This window comes from Lipotes vexillifer, unplaced genomic scaffold, assembly GCF_000442215.2.
Source record: "Lipotes vexillifer unplaced genomic scaffold, Lipotes_vexillifer_v1.1 scaffold1790, whole genome shotgun sequence".
NCBI classification, from domain to species: domain Eukaryota; kingdom Metazoa; phylum Chordata; class Mammalia; order Artiodactyla; family Lipotidae; genus Lipotes; species Lipotes vexillifer.
The window spans coordinates 432694-445626 of NW_006786545.1; the positions used below are offsets into that span (position 1 = coordinate 432694).

The 12933-nt window shown below is 49.8% G+C and overlaps 1 protein-coding gene across 2 annotated transcripts in view; it reads right to left on the minus strand.

Annotated features, from left to right (window-relative positions):
* Positions 1–4822, minus strand: part of IDS (iduronate 2-sulfatase) — a 19583-nt gene extending 14761 nt beyond the window's left edge. The window contains exons 1-4 of one of the 2 annotated variants that reach the window (XM_007458918.1): positions 4649–4822; positions 4119–4255; positions 3347–3524; positions 537–625 (exon numbers count right to left, since the gene is read on the minus strand). In XM_007458918.1, coding sequence (XP_007458980.1) covers positions 537–625; positions 3347–3524; positions 4119–4255; positions 4649–4733 — 489 coding nt within the window. In that variant the 5' untranslated portion in view covers positions 4734–4822. Of the gene's footprint in view, positions 1–536; positions 626–3346; positions 3525–4118; positions 4256–4648 lie in introns of those variants that run through there. The other variant, XM_007458919.1, reaches the window with a different exon arrangement.
* Between the last annotated feature and the right edge of the window lie 8111 nt (positions 4823–12933).

Sequence of the window (12933 nt, forward strand, 5' to 3'; positions counted from 1 at the left end):
CTCTTCCGAACCGAGATTAAGCTTCCTTATAGATTCCTTTTTTTCATAATGCTTTGAAATTTTAAAGCCCCATCAAAGGTCTCAACACCTGAACATATCCATTAGGCCCAAGACAGACAGACAGACAGACAGACAGACGGAAAGCCTTTCTCCCAATCTGGGCTGAGGTGCTTAGAGCACAGGTCTCTCTTCGTCCTTCCATGTCTCGGCATCTCCTATAACGAACCCTCTGCACAGAGCCTTATCCAGAGTGAGCACGAGGGAGCCATTAAGTGAGTCTTGCACACTACAGCGTAAGCTTCTAGAGCAAGGCATCCCTGCCAGCTTCTAAAATGCAGCCACCTCTCCACTGGACCTAATGCTCAAGATTCCAACACTCATCCCTGCCAGGTCATGATCACAGACCAAACCCACAAAGCCCGCCATATAACCAGCTGGAAAGGATGCGCATGCTGCACACACAATAGTTAACCTTAATTTGCCAGACAGGGAAGAAGAGGTTCCTCTTCAGACCGGTATCCCTTTCACGGCCTTACCTTGGTGTTTTCATACTTTTCAGAGGACGGATGATAAGGTGGAATAGACCAGCTATATGGAGAGTCGTCACTATGATTGGAAGATACTCCTTGAGGGGGAAAAAGAAGGAAAGTCATTAAATAAAGCATGGCGAGTCCTTCAATGCCCTCCCCCACCAAAATGTACACGTTGTACACAACTGGGAAAGGCCCATCCCCTTCTTTTGGCCTCAGTTTCCTCATCTATAAAATCAGGAGCCTAGGCCAGATGATGAGAAGTCCCCACGAAAACCGACCCTCTGGGCTTCTATCTGAGTACTGAGCCCCTGACCCGGCCCCAAAGAGCCCTTGCTGGCACCTCTCCCCACCCTACAAAGGAGGCGGCAGAGGCAGGGGCACAACCATGGCTGGCTGGGCAAGGGGAGGCTCCGCAAAGGGGGGTGCTTTGCCGGATGCCAACCAGACACAAGACAAGGGGGCCTGGGTTCGAACCCATGACACTGCCTTAGGACGCCAGGTTCAGTGCTCTCTCATGACGCAGAAACCCACCCGTTTACAGTCTACCTGGGAAGACAAAATAACAACGTGTGACACCGAGGAAGGACTGCCAGCCGTCTGGAGAGGAGAAGTGCTGTGTGAGTGAGGGAGCCCCGGGCACAGAGGGGACGTAGGTCCGGGGAGGGCTGGCAGCGAGGGCTCTGGAAGGAGGAACCGCCTGTGCAGATGAGCCGGGAGGAGCTGAGAGGGTAGCGTGGGCAGCGCCACGGGAGAAGGGCGTCGCCAGCATGGGGACACACGGGGACTCCAATGACAAGCACCTGGCCAGGCAGAACTGGAGGCAAAGGGGCAGCGGGCGGAGGGCTTCTCAACCCCACAGGCACAGTGGAAGCGCAGAGCGGGCTGACAGACCTGGTCCAAACCCCCGCGCTGCCCCACGTGCCCGGGCAGTCTCGGGCACGCTCTGCGAGCCTCCGTTTCCTCCTCGGGAAATGACGCCGATGAAAAACCCACCTTGCCTGCTGCTGGGGAGAGGATTACGGGAGCAGCTGGCACAGCATCCAGCGGGCGCCTGGCACTCAATCAATGGTGGCTGCTGTCAGCCTCAAGCAGGCCGCTCCCCGACACAACAGGGTCTTGAGAACAAAGACCCGCTTGAAAAATGTGTCTCCAGGAGGGCTGCAGGCCAAATGTTTGCTCTCGGGCTAAGACAACCCCACAGTCTAATTATCAGGGGTAAGGAGGCCAGGCGCCACCCCTCGGGCCTCCTCAGGCCTCCCTTCCTGAGGCACGATCTCCCCTCTGCTGTGTTTGCTCCTTTCGTCTCTCCCTCCAGCTGTGCTCAGGCCAGAGTGTCAAGATGTGAGCACCAACTGCAGAAAGTTCTACTTGCACTTGCTGGCGACCTTTTGGCCGCACAGCCTGACAGATCTGCCTTCCAAACTGGGCCAAACTGGGCCCAACTTTGCGGCCCCTCGTGATAAGCGCTTCTCGGGACAGAGCTCGGGCTCTCAAGGCACCCCCCCCCACACACACACACACACGCTGCCTTGGGATCCTCCCCTGGGAAGGGAATCAAGGCAGCTGCCACTCCAGCTTCCCAGAGGAGGAATCGGAGGCTCGAAGAGGTTGAATGATTTGCCCCAGGTCCAATGCACACCTAAGAAGTGGCAGAACTGGGACTAGAACCCAGGGGCCGGCATTCCCGGTGCCACTGCCCATCAGCGGTTCACTCTGCCTCCAGAGGTGCTCATGCCGGCGGAATGCGGCACAGAGGAGACCTGAAAACAAGTGGGACTAAACTACAGTACACGTCTCTGTTAGACCACTGTGCTGCCATTAAAAACGACGGCACGAAGAGTCACCACGCGGGAAAATGTTTATGTCTAAAACACTCACAATATAGCTGCACGTCACTGGTGGTATAGTGGTGAGCACAGCTGCCTTCCACAATAGAAAGTTGTATATCCAGGACAATCTCAAATCAGAAAAATAACATGCCCAGAACCAGGGGACATCACCACAATACAGCTCTCCTTAGTGGTGCAAATACAAGCAATTTATACTCTTTTTTTTTTTTTCTCTTTTCTGCCGCGCTGCACAGCTTGCGGGGTCTTAGCTCCTGACCAGGGATTTAACCCGGGCCCTCAGCCGTGAAAGTGCTGAGTCCTAACCACTGGACTGCCAGGGAATTCCCAATTTATATTCTTTAGTTTATACTTCCCTTTTTGTCCCCCAACTTTCTGTCAAATAATCATGCCTTACTTCAAGTTAAAAACAAAAAAGTTTTAAACTCTCTGCTTCAGCATTCTCATTCTGGCGTTAAAGAGAGCCAGTTTAGCTGGCAGTGTTGAAGGTCAGGACTGGGTGGCCCCTGGCACCCTAGAGACCCTGGGTACCAGCTTACCCTCCTCTTTCTGACCTAATTCACAGACAGCGGGCAGGCAACCCCTGCCAAATTACAGCCTCTTCACTGGGCAAGTCAGCAGAGCTACCCTGGTCTCACTTCACTGCCAGGGACCCCGGGTTACAGGGGGTCAGGCGCAGAGCTGGACTCCCAGCCAACACTCCCCCTCCCCCGCAGCCAGTGCCCTTCCTTCCCCCCACGCAGCCAAAGGAACCAAACAGCACCGTGACTAGTTTCCAAAAGGAAGAAAAAGCCCTTCTACCCTTTTCCACTTTTGGTGAGAACACAAAGCCAAGCTGAGAGGTAATATCCTGCACAAAGGTGGCAGCGACTAACCAGGCGTCCACCGAGCCCCAGCCCCAGGAGGGGACCCCCGTCCTCAGACACGAAAATGGAGAGAGTCCAGACTCGGAGGGGCAAGCAGTACCAGGATGAAAGACTTTTCCAACAGACATGGTCACGTAGCCATTCTCCTTGAAGTACTGGGGGATGGTGGAAAAGTTGCCAGAGTGCGCCCTCCAGTAGGAGTTGAAGTCATACAGGCGGGTAGTGTCTGGTCTCCTCCCGGTGAGCAAGGACACGCGGCTCGGGGCGCACACGGCTTGCTGGTAGGGAGCAGAAGCAGAGGGACACGTCCTCAGAGGAAAACAAAGTCTGGGAGCTAAAAGGTAACCAGGCAACCTCCCAGGTCCTCGGCTAACAGCTTGGCGGCTGAGTCATGCAGATCTCAAAGCCAACCAGCAGGATTTGGGCCTCACCCAGCCACCAGCAAGAAGTCTTCCCCGAGAGAGAAAGGCCCCAGCCCCTCCATCCAGCAGATGACTGTGTCGTTCTGCATGATGGCGTCTCACGTGTGCCCGGGGCAGGCAAAGGTCCAGGGAGCGGCCCCATGAAGGGGCACAGGAAGGAGGGCCGCTGTGGCAGCATCCCCTCCTTCTCAGCACCAGGCAACCTCCAGTTGGGGGAAGAAAGGTGGGCAGGACCAGCCTGAACACAGTATACCAGGACACACCCTCCACCCAAGGAGAAGCACCCCTGAAAGGCACAAGCTTCCTTGTCAGTGGACAACCAGGTTTTCTCAGCCGCCATTTTCCAAACTGTGCTCCCCCCTACTAAAGAGATGCCTGGCACAATGAGTACCATCCCCCAACCCTCAGTGCACGAGGCACACACCCACACCCAGAGGTGCCCAGACATACCTGGGCAAAGGCATTCTGGAAGAGGAGGCTGCGGGAGGCCAGCTGGTCCATGTTTGGGGACCTTATGAGCTTGTCCCCGTAACAACCCAGGGAGGGGCGTAGGTCATCCACGATGATTAAAAGGACATTCAGAGCATCTGCACAGGTAGGAGGGGCTTCAGTGAGATCACCGGCACTGACACCCAACCCCCACCCGGGGTAGGTGCTAGGGCACCCAGAGGTCCAAGGCTGGCCCCAGCACCTTGACAACCCAGCCAGCTACGCCAGGGAGGGTGGGAGTGGGCGCACAGAAGAAGCCCCAGTCCGGGGTGGCAGGGTTAGGCTTTGGCCATGGCCTCAAGCCTGGATGAGGGAGGGAGAGAAAAAAGAGGGAGGGAGGGAAGGACGGTGGGTGGGTGGCAGGGAGGGAAGGGAGGAAGGATCGATGGAAGAAGGAATGGTAGGAGGGAGGGAGCGAGGGAGTTAAGCATGGAGGTAGGCAGGGAAGTAGGGAGGGAGCCCCGCAATGTGGGCGAGGGCGCCGGAGGCACCTGTGGCCGAGTTGCCCAGCGCCGCGGATCCGACGGAGCCCAGGACCAGGCCAAGCCAGAGCAGGCCCCCGCCTGGCGGCAGCATTTTTGCCCCGGCGCGGCCGCTCCGGGGCGACGATGACAGGTTTTGGCAGGAGAGCAGGGCCGCCCCCGCCGCCTGTCGCGCGTCGTAAACCCGGGCACCCTGCCTGACGCGGCCGCAGCCGGCCGCAGAGGCCGGCGCCCCGGCCCCCCCCTCCCCCGGAGCGCGAGTGCGCCTGCGCGAGATCCGGGCCACAGGGGGCGGAGCCGAGGCTCCCGCGCAGCGCCTGCCCCGCCCACCGGGCCGACTCACTGGTTGGGGCGCGCCTCCCCCGTCGGGCAGGTACTTGGGGAGTCTTCCCGGGTGTCTCCAAAGATTTGCTTTGCAACCAGTGTCCTCAACCAGCAGTTTCCCGCCACTTTGCCTTTGCTCGTGCTATGCGTTTCACCTGGAGGCCCTTCCCTTCCCTCTTCTCTCTATAAAAGTCATACTTTTCCTTGCAGACCAGCCCAAATGCCATTCTCCTTCCATGAGGCCCTTTGAGAACTCGCCTTCCTGCATCTAAAGGGACCCCTCTCCTATGCATTTGTTCAACAAATACTTATTAAGTACATCAGATATGTATACCGAGCACTGTTGGCAGCTTGGGAGTTCTGGCGGCTGGGAGTTCTAAGTTCCTTCCCTTGTGGAGCTTGTGGACAATAAATGACCAAATAAACATTGAATAGCAGTGGGCATGCGCAGTCTGGAAAAAAAATTACGGGGGCGTGGGTGGCACGTGGGGAGTTTCATGTTATTTTCTATGGGGTGGCCAGGCAAAGCCTCACTAGTAAAGTGATATGTGAACAAAAACTTGAAGGAGGTGAGGGAGCAGGCATTGTGGAGAACATGCTTGACAGTGTTAGCTGATGGCACAGAGGCTGGTATGGCTGGTGGGGAAACAGGAGATGGGGAGCAGGTAGGAGATGGGAGGAGTGAGGGTCATAACTCTTCCGGTGGCAAGAATCATTCACTGGGTGCCTGGGGATGAGGGTTAGGCAGGACATCACCACCCTCTCTCTCTGTCTCTGACTCACTTCCACCTCCTAGTGAAATAACCTAACACAATGCCAGGCAGATTGGAGACCTTTTTTTGCATACAGGAATACATAAATATTAGTATAGTTATTGAGGGTTTCCTATACCCAGGCAACATGCTAATTTTCTCCTCACACCAACACTGTGAGCTAGATGCTACTATGATTCCCATTTTACAGATCCAGAAATTAAAACTCAAAGAGGCCAAATCACTTGACCTGGCACACAGCCAGGAAGTGGAGGTGCAGAGGGTGGGTTTCCGTGAGAGGGAACATCCTCGGTTGGCAGCCAGAGCGCAGTCATCGCAGGAGGCTTGCTGCCATTGCCGCTGCACCTCATTTGCTGTATCCTGGGGTCCCAGCAGGTTGGCTGTTCACACTGCAGCCTGGCTGGCAACGCCCCCTTCCCTGGGAAGGGCCAGCCTCCACCTGCACTCCCCAGACCAGAGCATAGGACGAGTCCCTCGGGGTGGGTCAGCCCCAGCCAAGTGCCCAAGCTGCCAGGCTTCAGGAGGCACCTCAGCTGTCCCTCCTCATCCAGACACTTCCCTTGTATTGGTGGCTGCCTTTTCCCTCCCAAAAGTATGGCCCCTAATGTTTCAGGAAACTCTGAGCCCAACCTCAACAAGGACTCCAGTGTCTATTTAGAAAATTACTCTCATCCTTATTTCCTCTTTCCTTGGCATCTGTGATACTTTCTCATAGCAACAGGTGTCTCCTGCGAGCTTGTGAACTGAGGAGCAAATGATATCATACTTGTCATTATCAAAAAGCCATTAACACAAAATCATTCAGTAAACCCCAGGGTTGACCAAGGAAGGGAATGAGGCAAAAGTCACACACGGTTCCCACCTCTAAAAATGTCTGTAGTTCTCTTGTGGACTCCGTTCAAGTAGGCAAACATTTCCGGAGCACCATCCCGTCCAGGCCCTGGGGCGGGAGGTGGGAAGGATGCATGAGGAATCAGGAGGCAGATGGGTCCTTGCCTGCAGCCCCCCAGGCATGTACAACCTGTGGGGAGGAGGGACAGCAGCACGCCCTGATCACCATCACAGAGGTGGACTTCTGATTTGTCAAAAAGAGAGTTTCTCCAGAGGAAGCAATCAGATGTGAAGACAAATTCACCCAGTCCGACACTGATCTAAGCAGCCTCTGACTTGTTGCCGAGGTGTTGGGGTACACCAAGAAGGAGCAGCTGGAGAGCCCGTCTAGACAACAGCCGGGCCTCTAATGACAGATATGAGAGACCAGACATGAGGCCTATGAGCATTTGAGCACGCAGTCTCAGCTGCATCTTTCTGGAGGAGTTTAAATTTGAATAAAGGTGCACAGCTAGCATCCACTGGCAGACAGGGCGTACACACCCCTACGGGGGGCATCGACGTGTCATGCCCGTGTATAATCTCCTCCCATTGGGTGTGAGTGGAACCTGTGCTTCTAGCCAACAGAACCTGGCAAAGGCGAGACAGGATGTCACACCTGTGACTACATTACGATGTGTATAAGGGTCCATCTTGCTAGCCCAGAGAGATTTCCTGCTGGTCTTGGAAAAGCCATATTGTAACTGCCCCTAGAGAGAGCCACATGGCAGGGAACTGTGGGCGGTTTTTAGGACCTGAGAGTGGCCTCCAGCCAACAGTCATTGAGAAGCCAAGATAACTCAGTCCTAGAACCACAAGGAAATGGATTTGGCCAACAACCACAAGAGCCTGATAGAGGACTCTGAACTCCACAAGGGAATGCAGCCTTGTGAGACCCTGAGCAGAGGATCCAGCTAAGCTGTGCCTGGACTCCTGACCCACAGAAACTGTGAACTAACAAACGTGTGTTGTTTTAAGCCACTAAATTTGTGGTAACTTATCATGAAGCAATACAAGGTGAATACAACTTTGTTCATTCACAAAATGAATAGAGGGCTTCCCTGGTGGCGCAGTGGTTGGGAGTCTGCCTGCTGCTGCAGGGGACATGGGTTCGAGCCCTGGTCTGGGAAGATCCCACATGCCGCAGAGCAACTAGGCCCGTGAGCCATAACTACTGAGCCTGCGCGTCTGGAGCCTGTGCTCCGCAACAGGAGAGGCCGCGATGGTGAGAGGCCCGCGCACTGCAATGAGGAGTGGCCCCCGCTCGCCGCAACTAGAGAGGGCCCTCGCACAGAAACGAAGACCCAACGCAGCCAAAAATAAAATAAATAAATAAATAAAAAGCCAAGCATTTGAAGCCATTTAAAAAAAAAAAAATGAATAGACCATTGACTGCAAGGTCAGATCCCTTCCTAGGGAGTCTTCTTATGGTTATGAAAGTATTGATGCCATAAGAGTCCATGAGAGCAGGTTGGAATGGTTCCACAGAAACCGTGCCGATGAACACCAATCCACCAGCTCCGCCAGGGTGTGTGAAGGCCACACAATTCTGGACAGAAAAGATGGCCTCTCTGTCCTCAACCTCGCTATGGCCGTCATCAAAGAAAAGACTGAGGGGGGACTTCCCTAGTGGCACAGTGGTTAAGGATCTGCCTGCCAATGCAGGGGACACGGGTTTGATCCCTGGTCCGGGAAGATCCCACATGCCACGGAGCAACTAAGCCCGTGTGCCACAACTACTGAGCCTGCGCTCTAGAGTCCGTGCTGCGCAACAAGAGAAGCCACCGCAATGAGAAGCCCGTGCACCACAATGAAGAGTAGCCCACGCTCGCCGCAACTAGAGAAAAGCCCGCACGCAGCAACGAAGACCCAACGCAGCCATAAATAAATAAGTAAATAAATAAATTAATTAATAGATTAATTAATTTTTAAAAAGACTGAGGGAAGAGGGGAGGCCTTCAATGTTCCAGCAAAGGCCAAGAGGCCACAGGCACAGCTGAGATTGAACTTGGAGGGCAACCGGCGGGGCTTGAAAGATGAAATGCAGAAGTAGAGGGAGATCACAGTGAAGGGGAAGTGAAAACAAACGCTGAAGACTGACTTTGTTGGACACGTAGTCTAATTTCAGGAACACAAAGCAGCCCTGATTGCTCTAGATACCCTGGACTTTAATGACTCCCACGATTGAAATTTCAAAGCTGGGTTTTAAAAAAGTACTTAAACCTCCCAACAGACCAGAATGTGAATGCCCTCTGCAAGATCAGCTGCGTTCACACAGTGGCTCCAATTCATTGAGCAGTTAAGGGAGTAACCTAGTTTCACTAAAAACTAAAATATTTAACTGGAAACATCATAAAATCAGGCCTTGGATGTCTCAAGACTGGCACCACTTTGTAGCTCAATGCCTACGTGAGATTTAATAGGGGCATCCAGAGCACAGAGTCCCAATCTTTCAATATAAAGTAGTTTATACAAGCCCATCTTAACTATATTTCTGGAATATTAAAGAAATAATAATTGGTTCAACTTCCAGCTCAAACTGACTAACAAGACACATGCATTTATTGTCTCTTATGGGTTGGGTTCATCAGAAAGCTGACTCTAAAACAGAGTTAAGTGTGCAGGATGTTTATTAGGGAGTGCCTTTAGGAGAAATACCTGTGGAAAGGGTGGGAAGGGCGTAAGAATGGACAGAAAGAGCAGTCGAGCGGTGCTACAGGCCTTGGCAACCCCACGGGGCAGTCTACAGCTGGAATAGGCCTTCAGAGTTGTCTCGAGTTAGGCCGAGATGGCCAGGTATTTGTACATCACCTGGATAAGTCACTGAATGTGGCTACCCTTGGAGGGCTGTGATCTTGGGCAAAGTGGCTCTCTGCAGCTGAGGCAAGCCCTGAAGGGGTAGATGGCCCTAAAGGACTGCCCTCTCAGCCACTGGGGCAAGAAGGTCTTCATTGAGAGGGGGCTTAAGTGGCACATCTCTGTGTTCACATCTCTTCTGCCCTTTGAAATCATCATGAAGGAACAAAAATAATATAACCTGACAGCAAGATAGGATGGGAGAAGATGCTCAAATTCAATTGTTATTAGGGAAACTGTACATCAAAACCACAGTGAAGGTAGCACTTTACACCCACTAGACTGATTAATATCAAAAAACTAAAAATAACAAGCATGGGTGAGGATGTGGAGAAATCGGAACCCTTATACCTTTGCTCTTAGGAATGTAAAATGATTCAGTTACTGTGGAAAACAGTTTTCAGTTCCTCAAAAATTAAACATAGAATATGACCATTTGACTCAGTGCTTCTACTCTTAGGCAGAAGATTTGAAGATCTGAAAACTGGTACCCAAACAAATACATGTACATGCATGTTCATAACAGCACGGCACAATAGCCAAGAGTAGGACAAGCTGAAATGTCCATCAGCAGATGACTGGATAAATGAATCGCGGTAGATATATACGAAGGAATATCACGCAGCCACATAAAAGGAATGGAGTACTGATGCATGCTACACCATGGGTGATGCTACACCATGGATGAATTTGAAAGCATCCTGCTAATTGAAAGAATCCAGACACAAAGGGTCACATGTTGTATGATTCCATTTATCTGAAATAGTCACAAGAGATAAATCTGTAGAGACAGAACACTAATTGGTGGCTGCCAGGGGTTGGGGGAGAGGGGATAGGGAGCAACTGCTTAATGTGTGCAGAGTTTCCTTTGGGGATGATAAAAATGTTTTGGAACTAGATAGAGGTGGTGGTTGTACAACACTGTGAATGCACTAAATGCCACTGAATTATTTACTTTAAAATGGCTAATTTTACATTATGTGAATTTTATCTCCATTTTTAAAAAGTAAAAAAAAAAAGAAAAAAAAAGGGAGGGGGACCTACAATGGCTTAAAAACTTCCCCAGATTCCTGGAAGCTGCCACAGTGGAGACTGATGAAGCCACAGCCTAGAATACCTACAAAGGGACTTCAGCTAAGGAGGGAACAAACTTAGCTTAGACAGTCTCCCAATTCTGAGACAGCAGGTATGACAGTGGGCAGAGTAAGACATGGGACTTAACCCAGACAGATTAACTGAAGGTTTCTATATGGCTGTTAACCTCCCCCAGAAGGCCCCAAAGCCAGTCTTTAACACAAGAATGAAAAAAAGAAGGGTTCTTCTCTAAAGAAATTGAATAATTTGTCTGGGCGAGGGCTAGGAAAACTGGAGTCAGTATTGAAACCACCACCACCAAAAAAATTTCTCCATATTATGATATTTTTGAGGACCCCCAACAAAACTATCAGCACACTGCCTCTTTATCTTCAAACAAAGCCTGCAAATCAATAACTCCCGCCCATGTACTCAGAGCTGCCAGTCAGCCTCGTTCTTAAGTGTAATCGGACAACAAAGAAAGGCCAAACATTTGAAGGTGGCATACAAGATGACAGAGAAATATCAAGAAAAACAAATAGCAAAGCTGGCCCTAAAGGAAAGAGACGACTAAGGCACCGAAAAGAATAATTTTTAAAAGACAAACAAAAATACCCTTTATTAAGATCATCAGAAAGACTTGAGAAGCGATTGAATATATGAAACAAGAATAGATTGCTATGGAAAAATTCCAACAGAACATTAAAGACCACTTGGAAATTAAAACTATGGTTGTAAAGTTCAACATTCAATAAGAGAATTGAAAAGTCAAGTCGAGAGAAACTTTTAAAATGTTGAACAGAAATATAGCAAAGGACACCACCAAGGGCTGGCAAGAATGTGGAGCGATTCAAACTCTCTCACGCTGCTTGTAGGAGCATTCATTGATACAGCCATTTTGGAAAACTCTGTGGCAGAATTTGCCAAAGCTAAAGTTAAACATGTGCCTGCCCCAAGAACTGGCAACTCTACTCCAAGGCATATGCGCAACAGATGTGAGACTTCTAGCCACCAAAAGACATGGACAAGAATGTTCATAGTATTATTCGTAATAGCCCCCAACTGGAAGCGACCCAAAGGTCCTTCAATTGTATCCAATAATTTGGATAGATAAACTGTGATATGATCACAAAATGGAATACAATGCAGCAGTAAAAAGAACAAACTACTGATACATGCAACAACATAGTTAAATTCAAAAAACATAATGTTAATTGCAAGAAGCCAGACATCAAAGAGTACATAGTGTGCAATGACATTTATAGGAAGTTCTAGAACAGCAAAACAGATCTGTGGTGATAAGGTCAGAATAGTGGTTACCTTTGGGGGAAGGTATGGAACAGGAGTGGGGCATGAGGAAGTCTTCACGGGTGCTGGAAATGTTCTAGTATTTTATCTGATTAGTGATTATATGAGCGAGTACATATGAAAAAAAATTAAGCTCTACACTTAAGATTTGTGCACTTTAGTGTATGTAAGTTATTACTCAATAACACAGGCAAACAGAATCTCGGAAGTATGAAACAAAATATGAGACAATTAGGAAGACTAACATCTTCCTAAGTTATAGAAATGGAAGAGAAAACATGGAGGGGAGGAAATTAAAGATATATTAGAAAAATAACTTTAGAGCTAAAGAAAAAATAGTTCATACTGAAAAGGTTTATTGAGTACCTAGCACAATGAATGAACACATACCCAAGCTTGTGCATAGTTTTGTGGAAGTTCAGAACACCAAGGATAAGGAAAGATTCTAAAGGCTTGCAGAGATTACAAAATTATACAAAATTTCAGAATGAAGTTTTATACATAGCCAAACTGTCAAATAAGTATGAGAATAGAATAAAGACTTTTTCAGACATGCAAGAATTCAAAAACTTACTTCCTGTTCGACCCTTTCTTAGGAGGTTACTTAAGGATGTACTCTAGCAACCAAAGGAAGTGTGGAAGAACACCACCATTGCTATCCCCACCATAACTTATATAATATATTCATATATATTAGGAAATTATATCTATTAATATAATTAATATAATATAAAACCAAATTATCTCTGAAAGACCATCCCAGCTTCAGAAATCCCTGTAGGGTTGGCTGAAGCCTTTTTTGAGATGGCATTACAGCCCACCTTCTCCATCTACCCAATCCTGATTCCTTCCCTTCCTTTCTCTTCCCTTCCTTCCCTTCCACAGGTGTTGATCCTGAGAGAACTCCCAAAGAAACTCCTGCATATTAATCTCACCTTAGAGCCTGCTTCTGTGGGAATCCAACCTGCAACAACAATTGATGGAAAGTTGGGAAGAGGAAGAGAGGAAGAGAAGTGGATGGAAATGGAGGCACATTAACATCATTACAAAGGAGAAAATCAATAGTTACTGTCCCTAGTTGAGGGAAAG